This window comes from Amphiura filiformis, chromosome 17 (genome assembly GCF_039555335.1).
Source record: "Amphiura filiformis chromosome 17, Afil_fr2py, whole genome shotgun sequence".
Classification (NCBI taxonomy): Eukaryota; Metazoa; Echinodermata; class Ophiuroidea; order Amphilepidida; family Amphiuridae; genus Amphiura; species Amphiura filiformis.
In genome coordinates, this window is record NC_092644.1 from 52,080,391 (window position 1) to 52,097,934 (window position 17,544).

A 17,544-nucleotide genomic window follows, 5' to 3' on the forward strand; every position below is an offset into this window, starting at 1 on the left:
GAAGTAAACATGCAAGGACTATCTCCAGTGAAACGCCAGAGGTTGTTACTGCAAGTGAAAGGCAACAGACCAATCCTCCATATGGATTCACATCAGGACATGGTTTGCAGAGCAACATTACAAATGCAGCTCCACAAAGCATCATCCAGATGCAAGATGGACTTCAAAATACATTTATGTGTGAACAAAGTGAAGTGTCCAATACTTTCAAATATAAAGTTGATGGTCAGCAAACGATATCATATAACATGCATGTGAAGCATGTAGTACAGAAAAGGAATAAACAAGAGTTTGGTACTAAAAGTAACTTTCAAATCGGAACCAAAAAGATGGTACATGATGAAAAACTAGATGGCGTGAACTGCAGTGTGAAGCAGACTATGAACAACATAGCTGTCCCATCTTTCCGTGTAGTTAACAGCAATATGGAGCCAAGCATACTTGACAAATCTGCTCCCTTATCAACACAGCATAACCAGTACCAATGTAGGTATTGCAGATTGAGTTTCCCACTGAATGAGATAATAAAGCATGAAAATGGCCACAGGAATCAAAAGGATACAGAATCTTGCATGTATACACCATCAGAGAGTGCCACAAGCAGTACTTTACCAGCCAGTACTTGTGATACGTCTTCAAGCATAGGTCTGGCGTCATCAGGTACCTATCCTAAATCATCACAGTCACTGCCCATAAATCAAAGTGGCAGTAATGCTCTCTCTAGTCAGCCTCTCTTGAATAAACCAACTGTGAATCTTGTTGTTGACAAAGGCAAAGAAATGAACACGTCAAGTCGTAACATTTGCATACAGTGCGGAAAGGAGTTCACCACAAAGTTGGCATTGAGGGTACATGAAAGTATACCACATGCGGACAAAATCAGCCCGTCAACAAACAGAAAGAATCGGGTAATAAAGAAGCGGGTGATTCGTCCTAAACGTGTCATTGATAGAAACAGAAAGAATCGTGTGATTCGTCCTAAAGGTGTCATTGATATAAAGAATCAGGTGATTCGTGCTAAAGGTATCATTGATAGTAACAGAGCGATTCGGGTGATTCATCCTAAAGGTAACATTGATAAAACACAGAATTCTAGTCAAAATGGAGATATCAAATTGAAGCAAAGCGGAGCCCAATCTGCAAGTATGCATTCCAAGGGCATTAGTGAGGATGTGTCAAAGGTCAGTGCTGAAAGTGGAAAGCATTGGAATGGTACTCAATGTTCATTACAAGGAGGCAACTCCCAGAGCAAACCTGTTCATCACAAACACAGGCACAAGAATACATGTCATACGGATGTAAAAACAGGCCCTATGAAAGATGCAGTACATCGACACCTTATTTGTAGCGATGAAGTGGCTGCTTCAACCCCAATCATGCACAGCAACCTACTTAGTAGTACTTTACCGTCTGCTTTATGTGATAAGAACTTAAGCCTATGTTCGGAAACATATGCAAATGATCAGGGAAATAAACAACCTTTGCTTGGACACAATCTGAATGGTGCTGTAAAGAATAGCAACAGTGTGAAGTCCAGTCGTAACATATGCAAGTATTGCAGAAAGGAATTCACAACAGAATCAGCGTTGAAGGCGCATGAAATTGTGATGCATCCGTTGAACATGCGTTGTAAGCAATGTGGAAAACCACAAAGAGGTTTGAATCAGCTCAGAGCTCATGAAAAGGCCCATACAGCTGAAGGATTACTGAACGTTGGAAACAAGTTACTGACAAAGAGGATGTGTTACAAGTGTAAGGTGTGTGAGCTTACGTTTACAAATCCGTCTCGGCTTAAGAACCATGAAGAAAAACAGCACCAAAGTTAAACTGCACCAAAAAAGTATTTTTACACTTTAAATATGTGGTAATTCCTTGATGCTAATTGCAATGAAAAAATGAGAAAATCAATGAATAAGTTCCACAAGTGGGGAAATATGTTCTGCAAATTTTTGAAAGGTCATAAAATTAGAAGGTAAGAACTCGTTAAAAATGACAAATTATCTATTTTCACATCCAATTTGAAATGGGCTCACTGTAGTGTACGGTTTGTAAGGTTTATGCTGTATATGTATTCATTATTGGTGTGTTGGAGGGGAAAGTCAATAGATAGTGTCATTTTGATCCGCTCTTCTCTGACAAATAAATGAATACAAATGGAAGGAATTGAGCCTAATAATAATAACACATCTGTATGGGTTATTCCATTTGAAATCCATACACCCCCTATGGAAGACATGACCTTAATTTCCCATACAGGGGGTTTAGGTTTCAAATGGAGTCATCCATTCAGGTAACCCCATTTGAAATTCACACACCCTGTGTTGAAGATAAAGGCCATGTCTGCCATAGGGGTGTATGGATTTCAACTGGAATAGCCCAATGTGAAGAACACATTTATCTATCCATATACATGTAGATATATAAATGTGTTCATAAATATTGTACCAGTACTCAGTAGTATATACATGTAGCAGAGGTAGTTTAAATTAGAAATCTAGTTGTGTTAGAGGTCCAGCGTTAGAGACTTACTGACTTAGAGCATCACTGACTTAATACTTTGTTTCACTTCGAGTGACATAGGTGCGTCTTTTGCTGGTCTGAGTATAGATTACGTATATGTTACCCTAGTTCCGAAGAGCGTATGCACACATGTACAAGGGTGATTTGTTGATACGCTTGCAGCACAATCTTGTAACGACAATGACATCACTACCAAACTTTAGGTGAAACAATGGCAGACAAATAAAAGTACTAAATTATGCGTTCATTAAAAACATTGATCAAGTTCTATTTATATTTACCAGTTGTTTCAGTTGTTTGTAGATATTTTATGAGGATATATGTTGGTGAAGTGATGTAATAATCGGATTAACTATTACAGCAATAGGTGAAAGCAATTTTTGAATATGTTGCGCTGCACTACAAGCAGGTTGCACTCATCACCTGTGTATGTCTGCAATCATAGATTGAATACAATACTAGTCTTTTCAAAGATACTAATCTTACAAGTGCATGTGATCAGCATGATATGGTTCAATGCAGAGGTACCGCGTGGTGTACCAGTGCAGCGCGGTGTATTCAAAAATAGTTTTCACCTATTGCTATGGTAGTAAATCTGATTATTACATCACCTTGCCAGCGTATTGCATGTATGAGGATATTGTATGGATAACATAAGATTTATAATATTGTATTGGAGTCATTGTTCAGTACTAACAAATCGAGGGCTTACAACCAGAACTGTCTATGTCAAAATATGTCATTCTGAGAAAAACAAGTTTGGGTTTGAGTGTGAAATATATTTAACATAACCATACATTGTACAGTATTGACATTGCTATGGCACCCTTTTTTCTTCACTATTGGACTTAGTCACTCCTACTAAAAAAAGAGTATCCATATAATATTTTTCACCCCGATGTGGCAGTGACGTCAATGCGAGCGTACCTATGTGCGTATGTACGCCAGCGCTTTGAGCGTCCGCTAGCTACTTAATGCTACGCCTAATGAAATGCACACTGACGTCACTGCCACAGCAGGGTGAAAAATGGAATAGGACTTTACTAATTTTGGCCAAAACTGGACATAGACAGTCCTGGCTTTAATCCCTCGAAATATTGTTTTTTAGTATATTCATGTACTCTGTTTCGACATGCAAGTATATTGTGTCAATGTGCATTGTTAAAATTTACATGTTACTTAAATATCAAGGGCTCAGAATACACAAGGCCTTGTACATGTATGTCAATATTGAGACAAAAGCGATTGAAGAATTGGTCATTCTATATATTGAGGGTTGAGAGCCAGAAAGCCTCAACTCACAATCATAATCACCTGCTACCACAAAATGAGCATAAAGTCGTAAGGGCGCTATAGAAGATACAGTCCATTAATCATGACAAAATTCAATAAACAAAACTAAAGACATTGTGGAGGAAATATTGATTTTTGAAGACCAAAGCAAGGAGCCAACTTTATGCTCATTTTGTGAGAGCTGGTCATAGTGAGTTACAGCTTTCTGGTTCTGAACCTTCGATATATGTGCAACTGCATAATGAGAGCTTGTTATACTGACTTAGAACTTTGAGAAAAAGGTTTGTTACAGAGATGAGGCTTTGTGCTACTGGAACTGAGCCCTGCCAATTGATAGAATGATTTAATATTTATAGAGGCGACATGATTTGTGAACCGAGCTGATTTGTGAATGTTTGTTATTCATGTAGATGATTTGTGTGTGTGGATTCAATTCCAATTTCTCCATGAAACGTCTCTAAAAATTTTCATAGAACTGTTCACAAAGAATGAACTAGCTCACCAATTTCTTATTGTTGTGTGAAATAGCTTTTGAAAATGCATTTCTTATTATATAATAATTATATTCTAATTTTTGATATATATACCAAATCATGACTTGTAATTTCTAAAACAATTTGTATCAAATTATGCCATTTGTTGAATTGAATTTGATTGTTAAAAACCTTTGCTGTCGTAACAACTACATGATGTATGCCCTGCAAGATGAATTTTCAAATGTTCTTGTCCCATAATGGATTAATTGGAGATAATAACATAATCCCATATTTACATTAATTACTGAATTGTTTAATTTAACATACGTAGCCTATGATGGAATGGAGGTAAAGGCCTTGCCAGTGTATACTATTAGTTACCCCCTGTTTGTTGACGAAATACAAGAAATTAGCTACGGTCTGGTGCCGTATTCCATGAAGCCAAAGGCTGAATGAAATACGGCACCAGACCGTAGATATTTTCCCGTATTTATTTCGTGAGAACAAAGAGTGAGTAACAATTTTATCCTTTAGTGAACATGAATTCTACTAACTTCCGACTTGTTCATAAACTTTGCCAAAGTTTGATAATCTTACTGAAAAGTATCCAGTTTTTTCCTTGATTTTTTTAACAGTGCAGCCATGCTGCATGTGAAGTATGCGCGCGAGTCTTAGGATATCGCGCATGTTATGTATTATGCAGACGTGTGTGTGTTAGGACTATGCAGGTAATAAGGAAAATTTTACCTGCCTGTATACATATTAATGAGGAGTATGCTGCAGGTAATACAGATTTTAATCCAAGTGGTGTTTGACCAATGAGATTACAGAATTCAACTAAAGGACTAAAGGATAAATGTACAATGTATATATTTGCAATAAAGGGACTTGCAGATCTGTTGAGGACCAAAAAAAGTTAACATTACAAAAATGCAACGTTACTGAGCAGCTGTTGAAATAACTTATTATTTGTGCCAGCAAATTAAAATAAAGAAATGGACTATAATTGGGTCAGTATGGTATAATAAGTAAAGTGATGAAATACAGGTTGTATCCCCGGGGTTGTATCAAATTATCAAAATGATCGTTACCCACAAGTTTCCTGTGATTTTGGATAAGACTGGAACATCGGAGGGCAATGCACTTATTTTTTTAGTGGTATAAAAGGTCATTGAACAAAATATGGTCATTTGAAGATAATCCAATGTTGCATGTTTGGAAGGCTTTTCAATAAACAGCAAATGTGATGGAACAATCTTTGTTATACATGGTCTTTGTGAAAATGACCACATTTGGAATTGATGAAACAAAGATCACATTAATGTATTGATGAAATGTATAATTTAGTTTTCTTGTTAAACCATTTATTGAAGATTCATGAGCAAACTATCACTTTGCAAGCAAATCCATTTAAAATTGTATCTTAGTACGAATAAGCCACTTTTAAAAATGTTAAGAGAAATCCATTTTATATGTACATTTGTAGAAAATTGTTGTGATGCTCTATACTTTTGTCTAGATTAATATAATTATCCATTTATGTTTGTCTACTTCTTCACAAGGTGCTTTTTGGTGTGCTTTTAGTGTGATGCTATTGTTTCAAAATTTGAACGGACAAGTCGTCATATTAATATGCAAGAAAGTGGTACAGTCCAACCTCCCTTATCCAGACCGCTGTTATACGGATCTCTCTATTAGGGAAAAAAAAAGAAAAAAAGAAAAAAGATTGTTTGTTTGTCCTCCACCGACGGACCCTAATATGGAAAATCTGGAAATTCTTTCAACATTTTGACATCCTGAAAATTTGTTTTTTTACAGTTTCTACACACTTCTAAACTGTTTTAAAACATGAATGAATGAGTGGTATAAAGTAGAGAAATATCCCAATTCACAACTATTTAGGCTATTTATTAAGCTAATTAAAGGCATACAGTCATGTTTTGGCAATAACCTTCAACAACAAAAATCCGGACCGGCCGACCCAATTCTGAAAAAGTTGTGGAGGACAAGCAAACAATCTTTTTCTTTTTGGCCTTTAATATTTGGACATGTAATCTTCATAGAAAAACATGTTGTTATTGTTAATGCTTTGTAATTTTCAAGTAACCTTTTGCTGTCTGTGTTAGCACTTCAGACATGCAGAATCACATATCGTTTTTCACTTCACTTATCCGGCTAATGCTTGTTCCCATCATGGCCGGATAAGAGATGTTGGACTGTATGTGCAATAGCTGCCCTTTGTAATTCAAGATTTCATTTATAACCCTGATAAAGTGTTGTCTGAGTGTAGATGGACTTGAGTTGCTTCCAGGAGCAACTTTAATCATCCAATGAATCTCAAATCACGAGATACAGTTTATCAAGTTTTTTTTATTCTTCTGCAAAATGTGATGTAACCATTGCACATACAACTTTCTTTCACTTGCATGATGAAGTATGACCAAGAAGTAAAATTAGCATTTAAGACATGTCAATATTTCAGAAGGTGCTGTCAAATTAAATCTGTGGCCCCATGTATGAACCTGATATCCCACACAGACACTTAATTGGAAAAAAAACAGTTTTGATGTGAGAGTTTGACTTGACTTGACTTGAGAAAAATAGTACTGCCCTCTATAGCTAAAAAGTTTGGTCACCCAGGCTATTGTGGTTTTTTTAAAAGACATACAGTTTTACTCTACACGTCCATGACAATAACTCAAAAATTGTGAAATTGTGGGATATCCGGTTCATGCATGGGGTCACAGAAATCAGCATCTTAATATAGCATACTATTCCAGTATTTATTCACATTATCAGTATTATGTATTCAAGTCATGTATTGTATTTTATTCTTTAATTATATGTTGTCTTCTTTTTATAAATTTTCTTTAGCTTTAAAATTGTTAATTGTTGTATTTAGGACATTTCTAACTTGCATTAGATCATCTTAGTAGTAGACTATTTCAGTCATTAGTAGTGTGCCGTCTTCTTAATACATGGTGTATCATGGTATGAACCTGATATGGGGTACATTTTTGGCAAAAACTTCATACAAAAGTGATTAATCTGTATAGACTATATTCCTATAATTGGCATTTTCCTGCCGTTGATGGGGTGAACATTGGTATCACATTGATATCATGTATTATAAAAAACGAAAGCGAGGTCAAGAATGATATCACATGAAATAATCATGAGCTACCCTTCCTGACCTCACTCTCGTTATTTTATAATGTGATATCAATATTCATCCCATCAATGGCAGAAAAAGTGCTAATTATAATAATGGTCTATAGAAAACTTGTATATTTGATTGGTCTCATTTTGGTAAATAGCAGCTCTCCTATAGTAGGCAGATTCATACCCATGTACAGTGGCAACTTGTTAACACAAACCTTCTTAACATGAAGTTCCTGATAACAAGAAGTATGCCAAGCATACAATTCGCATGTTATTAGAACTGGATAACACGAACTCCTGATAGCAAGAAGTAAAATATTTGAATTCTGCACAACTTCGTGTTAATGGGTTTCCACTGTAGTTTTGTATGGGTTTTCTTAATGTTGTAATTGTAATTTTTACATTGTGATTTATAAAAATTATATTTATTATCTGATTTATATTTGATTTTTAAGAATAAATTTCCATCTTTATACCAAAATAGAAAACATCTGCAACTTGTGGTTTTTTGCTATGTTTTGTTTATTTACAACTTCATATAAAATTGTATTGATAAATGGTAAATATAATAGTGACAAATGTAACCATCCATCACAAACCAAGATATGGACCAATATTGCAGTAAAGAAATCGATAGCAAATTTATTTTTTGAGCACTTACTGCCCAAGTGTTGTCATTTTAAAGCTTGTTTTATGCAGATTTCAATTGTTTAGATGCATGCAAAATTGCGACTTGACACTGGGTTCGTAGTGGATGGTCAAATGAGTTTCTCTTCAACAATAACAACGCTCAAAAAACATTTAGTGCAATCTGTGTTTAAGATGCTTTTCCTGAATATATGAAATTAATTGAACAAACACTTCCGAGGTGTACAATGTTACACTGTCCAGTAAATTGCCATGATCAAGTGCGCATTATAGTGGGCAAGGTGGATACAATGTGTCGAGGACCCTCTTGTAAACCAGGCTTGGGCTGGTATCACTACACAATTTTGTGAGATTGTATATGCCTGTTTGAAAAAGTGCCCTGAAAATGCTACCCAACTACAATGTGCCCTGGTGTAAATTTCACTAACATTTACGATACACCGCAAGTCTCAAAATCCCTTCTTTAAGGGATCTGGAATGAGCGTTTTGAGCTTTTCGACAGTATCTTTTGTGGGACATGAGAGCACATCAGACATATCGAATTGCATTCTGAATACGAAGAATGTCTTTCTGATATCAAATAATTTTAATTCTTGAAATTCACGATATAATACAAATGTTATGAAAAATTATTAAAATTTGATATTTTTCACATTTTTGATATATAACAGTCCTCAAAGTAAATTTTTACAATTCTAATGATATATTCTTAAAGTGTATGTAGCTGGGAGGAAAAGCCGACGATCAATTGAAAATTTTGACCTTTCATATTGAAGATATGGATTTTTTTCCCAAAAGACCTAATTTTTTTTTGGTGTGTTGGGAAAAAAATCCAAATAAAAAGTATAAATCATCAAATTTATAAAGTTTACTTCGAGTACTGTTAAATATCAAAAATATCAATTTTTAATCATTTGCCATAAAATGTGTATTATGTAACATTGCGAATTTCAAAAAATGAAAATTATTTGATATCATCAGGACATTCTTCGTATTCAGAATGCAATTCGATATGTCTGATGTGCTCTAATGTCCCACAATAAATACTGTCCAAACATTCATACCCCTTCCCTTAAATGTAACCTGCTACCACGGAATGAGTTGTATGTTGGTCGTTTCGAGACGTCCTGGCTGCTGTGTTGGTGTTCTTTATTTCACATGCACCTGTTCAAGCCAATAGTATGTATGTCAGTAGTGAAAGGACATACTTCTGGCTTGTACAGGTGCGCTGCAAAGAACATCAACGCAGCAGCCAGGATGTCTGAAAACTACTAACTTGTGACTTTACGCTCATTCGTGGTAGCAGGTCACATATTGGCATATATTTGACCCTCGAGATTGGGTGCCTTGAATGACCTATGTGGATGTGGATGCATCTGATATTTTGCAGAGTTGGACAATAAACAAACTCAGATGAGTAAAAGTTTGCTTCAGTTCCTGATGATCACATTTCAATATTTATGGACAGATTTATTTGACATAATCAAGCATGATGAATCATTTGTCATAAAAATCATATCTGAAATGCAACTAAATAAAGGAAGTATGACTTCTATATTCTATTGTATTTGAGTCAACACCATTCATGAACAAATCCTATTCAAGATAGTCCAAGTCAAATTTCAAATGAAGGATGTACCCACATTTTGCTTCATTTTTTAAAATGCCACGGATTCATTGCAATTTATTCCTTATTGGCCTGAATTATGTCCTTTTCATCTCTGTCGGTTGCGTACCATAAAAGTCATCAAACATATATGACGAGTTGATTTGTGATGTCATCACAAAAGCCGCAAAATACCCAAATCTATATATTCTCATCAATGTTAATGATGTAGTCACCAATCACTATTGATTTCTGATCAACTGAGGGGCTGGATGCAATTTGTGTGTATAAATAATGACACTTGAATACAATAGTTCAGTTTATATGATGGTTTATTTCCACTTTCTTTGCCACAAACACACCCCTGCACTCTTGGACGGATACACATTGAAGGCTCTATATCAGTGATTGGCAAAATCAGAAAATCCCAATTTGTAAAGTGCATTTATACCTTTTATAGATAATACCGAGGGTAAAATGTCAAATTTTGGTCAATGTTTGGGGAGTTCGCCCTCACAGACATTTGTAGCTACATGCAATTGGATGAAGCTTCATAATTATCAACACTACTGTTTTCTTCTATTTTTTTATTTGAAAAAATACAGAATGACAGCTAATGACTTATGTCTTGATTTATCCTTCACTTTTAAGCCAATCATACAAATTTAGATTTTTTTTACTTTGCTGGGATCAGTTAATAGAGCCTTTAAGGATATTTACTATCATAATAATTACAGTGAATTTAACTCCCTATAACTCTGCATACATGTTGTTTGACCTCACAACAGTGGACGGATAATTTTGCATACGTTTTGTTTGTCAGACAAAATTGGACGGATATAATCATTTATTACTTACAAATATTGCATTCTTTAATATTTACATATTTATAAATACAATTTAAATACAGAAATTTTGATATTTTCATTTAAAAAACAAAATACCGTATTCATTCCAATAAGCGCCCAGGGCGCTTAACAAAGTCATTTTGGGTGGGCGCTTATTTTTCACCTGGTTTACCTAATTTTTTTGTAAGGGGCATTTATTAGAGATGAATTAAGGGTCCTGAGACGTTCAAGTTTATGCAGGACTTGTAGTCTTCCAGCTATTTCACTGTATCAATGCCTTTCTGTCACTTCAACATTAATGGTACCCTTAAGCGAATTGAAAATACAGTAGGTGGGCGCTTATTGGGGCATGGGCGCTTATTGGAACGAATACGGTACTTGGAAGTGACACTTTCTGCCTCAACTGGTTAGACTTAGGTAGGAAGGCACTGTATAGGTTTAACATTGTTTCTCTATGGAAGTCAAAAAGTTACAACAAAGTCTGCAGGACTTACAGCAGACTTTGTTGCTTCACTACATGCGTGTGTCAACAAAAGCTGCAATAGGCTATTCCAGTTGAAATCCAAACACCACTATGGAAGACATGACCTTAATCTCCCACATAGAGGAGTAACCCATCTGAAATTCACAACCCCTGTGTGGGAGATTAAGGTCATGCCTTCCATTGGAGGTGTATGGGATTTCAACTGAAATAGCCCAATGCACCTATCGTCTTTGGACAGGAAAAAACTCCTATAAGCTTTTGGCCCTTGAACATGTTTAAAACAAAACTGCCAACAGGTTACATAGGAGGTTTTGCTTTAAACATGTTCAGGGGTCAATCAATGGCACAAAAGATTTTTCCTGCCCAACAACGCTATATGCAAGTAAGTACTTGATGAACCCATTCATTTGCTTCTATAGTTCTTCTCACCTTGATTGGTAGTGATCTAACTGCATATTTTAGGGTGCGTCGTGAGGAACATGCGCACACACAGACACTTTTTGAAATCATTACCAATCTCTCATGGTGAAAGGAACTATAGTGTTTAGAATGTCATTAATATGCATTTTTCACACAAATTTCAACAACTCTTCCTATACCTTTGTACAGGAGCCAACCGTTGTTAATCCGTGATGAATCCACACTTTTACCGGCGATACGCGAACTCGAAAGCGAGACTACGCGTTACGCGAGAGCGCGTAAAATTCGTCATGCCTGGAACCTTTGTGCGTATGCAAGCTTACAAGTTCAATTCAGTATTTTCAGATAGCGGCTAAATTTTGCCGTTTTATTCTGTAGTTTTATTAATGATATTAACAGAGAAATCATCTAAGTTTTTGTAAGGCTTAGTGACAACGATTAACTGACATTTCCTCGGGCAGCTAAAGCTGCCCTCGCGAAGTAAACCACGCAGACGACGCGGCCGCATCGTTGTTAAACGGTGATGAACAACGGTGAAACATGATTGAATCCCTAATTCACACATGTTAAGTAAAAAGCACTTGTGATTTGACCTCAACTTATTCTGGCAGTGAACTTGAATAGAATCACAAATCTTGACTTCCAAGTTTAGTAAAGTTGTTTGACCTTGCATACTGATTTGTGCCAGCTATCAGACCATCTTGTCTCTGCTGTCATTTGTTCTGCTTTCTGCTGCTCAATCTCCTCTAATTTGGAATCAAATGCTACCAGATAATCCTGTGGAGAAAATACAAAACAACATATACATTATCAAAAATGGTCTTAACTGATGAAAAAATTGTTGAGTGTCTTTGGCGCCACCCCCATGGTGGTGGCAGGCCAATTGGTGACTTGGTCTTTGGAGTAATAGGCTTATTCTATTTGAAATCCATACATCTCCTATGGAAGACATGTCCTTAATCTTCCACACAGGGACAGTGAATTTTAAATGGGGTAACCAGAAACCTCAATTGATACCCCTGTGTGGGAGATTAAGGTCATGCCTTCCATACTGCAACTGGAATAGCCCATTGACATTGACATGGCATTTCATATACCTGAATTTGGGATGCAATCCATTCGAAAACAAAACAAATGAACATATCAACATGATCTCACCTGGAAAGCCTTATTCCTTGCATCCACCGTAGACTGATGTCCCAGAGTTGTCTTTGTTGATGTCACTGCACTAGACAGCTGTGGCTTAGCAGGTCGTTCACCCTCCACAAGCTGATCTAAAGGAACTCCCATCCACACATGGGGACCTCTCTCTATCAAAGGTACATACTCCTTGTCTTCTAGAGGGAGACCTGCTTGCTTGCGGCGGATTAGAGCACTGGTTTTCAGACGCTTTGGGTCTACACCTGTGTATTGAACATGAAACCAATAATATGACTTAGTTTACAAAGGGACCATGACTTGATTTTATTATTAGGCCAAAATGAAAAAATGTTGCTTTTCTTAAGTAGTGTTTTAATATCAGCCACACTGTTCAGTAATTTGCTAGAACTATGGAAATGGTAAACATTAAATTAATATAATACATGGTACTAAAAATAGTTATATAATGTAATAATAATATCACAACATTTTGCTTTTGTGGATTTGCCAGCGGGTACAAAATGCATAGTTTAAACAGGGAGGTTAAAGAAAAACCCTAATACAGGGGTGTGATTCAAAGCTTGTGAAATATCCTGATATTCTGAAAAACAGTGTGAAATTGGGCTAAAATACTTTTTAGTGCCCCAAAACGAGCTGAAACCAATAAAATTGCATAAAATAACACCCCTGCTATTAATTTTACTCCTTGGTGAGATAGGCAGTTGAATTTAGAAATGTAAATGAGAATGTAATATGCAACATTTTCAAAACTTTTGAGATAAGGACACAAAACATGGGCCCTATAAATGTTGGCTGTATAAGGATAGGCTTGTGGATTAGGGTTCAGTATAGGATTAGGGTTGGATAAAGGGCACCACCCTCCACTCTAATCACTAATCTCAGCTTTCAAATATCTCAATTATATTGATTCATGTAATTTAAAACTGCAGAAATGCAGTCTTTTATTAAAACTTACGTCCAGTTTCTACATCATCCATAGTAAGAAGCGAATCAAACAAAGCCAAGAGCTTCTCTCCTGTCGATGTCAAGTCTTGGATGAATTCATCTCCTAATGTCTTGGCAAGATCCTGAAACAAAGCATTATGAACACTGAATTTGAATTCACTGTGTTATCATCATCATCAAAGTCGATGCTACATGACACATGACAGTTTCGCTTTCTGAATTAACAAACTGCCAAAGAATTGGGTGCATGTACTTCAAAAAATGAACCCCAATTCATGGTGACAAAAAAAACCCCAAAACAAACAAACCTGTACATAGTTGGATGGATGGGCGGTTTTTTATTGTTGTTGTTTTTTTGCAAATGTCTGACAAGATCCTATTTGTTTTCACTGGCTTTGCTTGTGTTTTCCAGTTGAAATTAGTCCACTTTTGCAAACAAAAAAGGAAAAAACACACAAAAAACAGCAGATTTTACATGCGCACTGAAAAAAAAAATCACCAAAATATAAAATCGGGTCGGTCAAGCCCGTAACTCAGGTTTTGTTTTGGTAACCTAAACAATTAATGCATATCATTCTTAAAGCACTCTGTACTTCCTTATAGTATCATCATAAGTTACAACACCTGATAAGGTCACAATCACAGCCATGGTCACAGGCATGTAATCAATTGCTCAGCAACTGAAGAATCACCCACCAATTATCACTGTGATTGGTAGTACTGATATACTAGCCAACTTACCTTAAGATTTTGTGCATGTTCATCTATACCGTTCACATAATCCTGCTTCCTATTCTCCTCACTATCACATAATGTCTGTAATTGATTCTTATTGTGTGGATGACCCAGTGTTGGTCTCAGTAATGTCTTATGCTCTCTCTGAAACGAAAACACAAATCAAGGGTTTCATTCAAACACTGTTGTAAAATCAACAAACAAGAGGACCAAACATCAAAACAGGTAAAGAACGTCCTGGGAGAATGTCGGTCCACAATTTACCACATTTGTTGTAATACCAGAAAAGGGGTGCGGAGGGGCATTGATAACTATTCCAAAATTGCTGAAGAAGGGGTGGGCGGTCTCAACAGATGTGTACTTGGATATGCCCATTGAGTTTTAGAAACTACCATCTCTCCACATACAAGTACTAATCACCAAAATGAGACCCATTAATATAGAGTCAAACACTTATCTCCTTTGCTCTATCAAAAAATGCACCCCAAAACATGTCTGTCTGTATATCACAAAACAGGGAGAACCCCTCCTAAAATTGTTTGAATGATCCTCAGCAATATTTGCACTTAACCTGCACCAATTCAGATCAGGGGAAGTCACTACAACTTTTAACACTCCCTATGTACAGACCATATCTGGGGATTTTCCTGCACATCCAAGATGCTGCCATGGCATGGGAATGATATTAAAATGATTCACATGCAAGTTTTGGGTGGATTTTAAAACGGTTGATAAGGAATAGGCCTAATGTTTATGGAGTAATTGTAGTCCGTACCATTGTCGTATGCGCAACTTGCAATATTGTGTCTTGCGCTGGGAGTGAGATTACGCGTAGAACATGTTACACATAGGACGTGTTAGGCAAGAATGATCATTCATAACAGACTGCAAACACTTACCCTTTTCTTGTCCCAATGAGACAGTCTGCTGCTGAAATCACCTGCTACAGATTCTAGTTTACTCCTAGATTTCTGTAAGTGACCTTTGAATACTTCTTGTACCACAAGAGCAGGAACTTTGGAGATGGCCTTTTCAAGTCTCTCCAGCTGCTCTCGGAACTCTGAAATATGATCAAAGTCATATGGAGAAAGTTAACACAATTACCCTCTTCTTGTCCCAATGTAATACTTCACCTTTGTTTTGTGACTCCACTCTCATGAGTCATATATAACCTTTTAAGGCTTTTTAATAATTTTGGCTCACTTCGCTCTTCCATATTAGTGAACTCGCACATACTCGACCCTCCCGCCCGAAGCGAATCGTGGAAGGGCAGTCCTGAGCCCAAACTCCATACCATTTTAATTTTTTCTCTTTTCATTTTTTAGGTACAGACAGCCCCCCGGCCCCTTGAATCCACCCTATCTTAATTGAATTCAACCTTTCTGGACCTTGCGGCTCCTTTGGGAATGCTAACAGCTAAATTTCTTTGGACTATAAAATTTTCCAAAAATATTGTATACACAAATGATGTACCCACCATTGAGTTGGGTTAAATTTGAATTGATTAAGAACATTTCTATCAATATTTTACCATGGCTTAAAAATATTGGTTTATATTTAAATTTATGAAAATTTCGGAAAATAAGGGAATGAGCTTTGGACCCAGACATGCTACAGATGTGGAACAAAGGTTAAAATTGTATATTGTAACTCTCTTTCTGTTCTGCAGTTATCTCAATTTCGACAAATAGTGGATTTAATCCCTTTTGGAAACAAGCTCTTCATATTCTTGAATCAGATCCAAAGGCATTTAACAACATGTCAATATTTCACTTTACCTGTGGTGGTACTAAGCAGTTATGACCACATCAAGGATGTTGCTATACCAAATTACCCATTTATATGCACCATATGTAGACAATCGACCGACAAGTCCAACATAAGTGACATCCCCACATTTCAGAGATGATGTTACAAACTATGAATTGTACATTTAAAATGTTTACCTTGTAGGCATTGATTGTGATATTCATCAGCTTGATTGAAGTAGGATTGCAGCTTTGTCACAATGACATCAGCACATAACTCAAAGGATTCATGTATAGCCTCAGGTCTGGTAGGAGGACGCGAACCTTTTTGACGATAGTATAACTGAAAGGAGAATAAATATATACCAGTAAGTACACACTATTGGATGTTGATATAGTTGGCATTTGGGCTAATCCATTTGAATTCACACCCCCACTGAGGAAGATTTTGTTTTGGAATTTCAACCAAATTCAAAAGTTCAAAGGATCCAACAAGTTTAACCCATAAAAAGTGGAAAAAGGGTGGACAGTTTTGGGATTCCAAACAAAATGGACTAATTTGAGGTCAAAATGTGTAAAATTCAACTGGATTTTACAGTTATACACTTAAACAATGGTTATTTATTTATCTGGTCATTGTCTAGCCCATTACAGCAACTGTCCATCATACAATTTTAATGATGACCGAGACGGTTTAACATCCCCTCCAAAGGAAGGAGTACTATCACGGTCCATTTACTCAAAACAATGTGATATATAATCTATAGTACTACTCACATCTGCTGTTGTCAGTAACCCTTCCAATGACTCCTGTAGGATTCTTCTATTTGTTGCCATATAATGACTGAAATATCAAACATAATTCAAACTTTGTTCAGAATTTTCTCAAATATGGTATCTTGCATACCAACAACATCTTTACAGAAAATAAATATTTTTCTTTAAAATCCATTTTCCACTTAGAATATTGCAAAAAGCCTGTTAAAAGATTTGTTAAGACAAATTATGATGTTTAACAGTTCACTCAATCAGTAAGATTGATGCATTGGTGTGTGTGGCAATGCGAGTTTGAATGAGCCCTGTTTGTTCTTGTGTAGTAATTGAACTTGAAATAAAGTTTGCTGACGTGAAAGAGTAAGAAAACACCTTTGACCCCACGCGGAGGCACTTCTGAGTTATGCCTATTGGGTCAGTGTTTTCCCGGGTGTTTCCATGGCTGTGTGACAGCATCGCGCTTTGACCAATGAGAGTTGCCTTCGTCGGCACTAGGTCACCATTGTGGGCGATTTGATTTCATTGCACTATTGGTTACCAGAATGGATGGACGAAAATTTTAATTATAATATCATTTGAAATCCATACACTCCTATATGGAAGACATGACCTTAATCTTCACACAGGGAGTGTGAATTTCAAATTGGGTTACCTAAATGTGTGACTCCCTTTAAAATTTGCATCCCCTGGGAGATTAAGGTCATGTCTTTCATAAGGGTTGTAT

At 36.3% G+C, this 17,544-nt stretch overlaps 1 protein-coding gene across 1 annotated transcript in view; it reads right to left on the reverse strand.

Moving 5' to 3' along the window:
- Positions 1–12,019: 12,019 nt before the first annotated feature.
- LOC140137949 (coiled-coil domain-containing protein 180-like) overlaps positions 12,020–17,544 on the reverse strand; it is a 48,778-nt gene continuing 43,253 nt past the window's right edge. The window contains exons 26-32 of the mRNA XM_072159759.1: positions 16,824–16,890; positions 16,245–16,389; positions 15,198–15,358; positions 14,305–14,442; positions 13,574–13,685; positions 12,616–12,860; positions 12,020–12,234 (exon numbers count right to left, since the gene is read on the reverse strand). Of these exons, the coding sequence (XP_072015860.1) occupies positions 12,106–12,234; positions 12,616–12,860; positions 13,574–13,685; positions 14,305–14,442; positions 15,198–15,358; positions 16,245–16,389; positions 16,824–16,890 (997 nt within the window). The 3' untranslated portion in view covers positions 12,020–12,105. The remainder of the gene's footprint in view (positions 12,235–12,615; positions 12,861–13,573; positions 13,686–14,304; positions 14,443–15,197; positions 15,359–16,244; positions 16,390–16,823; positions 16,891–17,544) is intronic.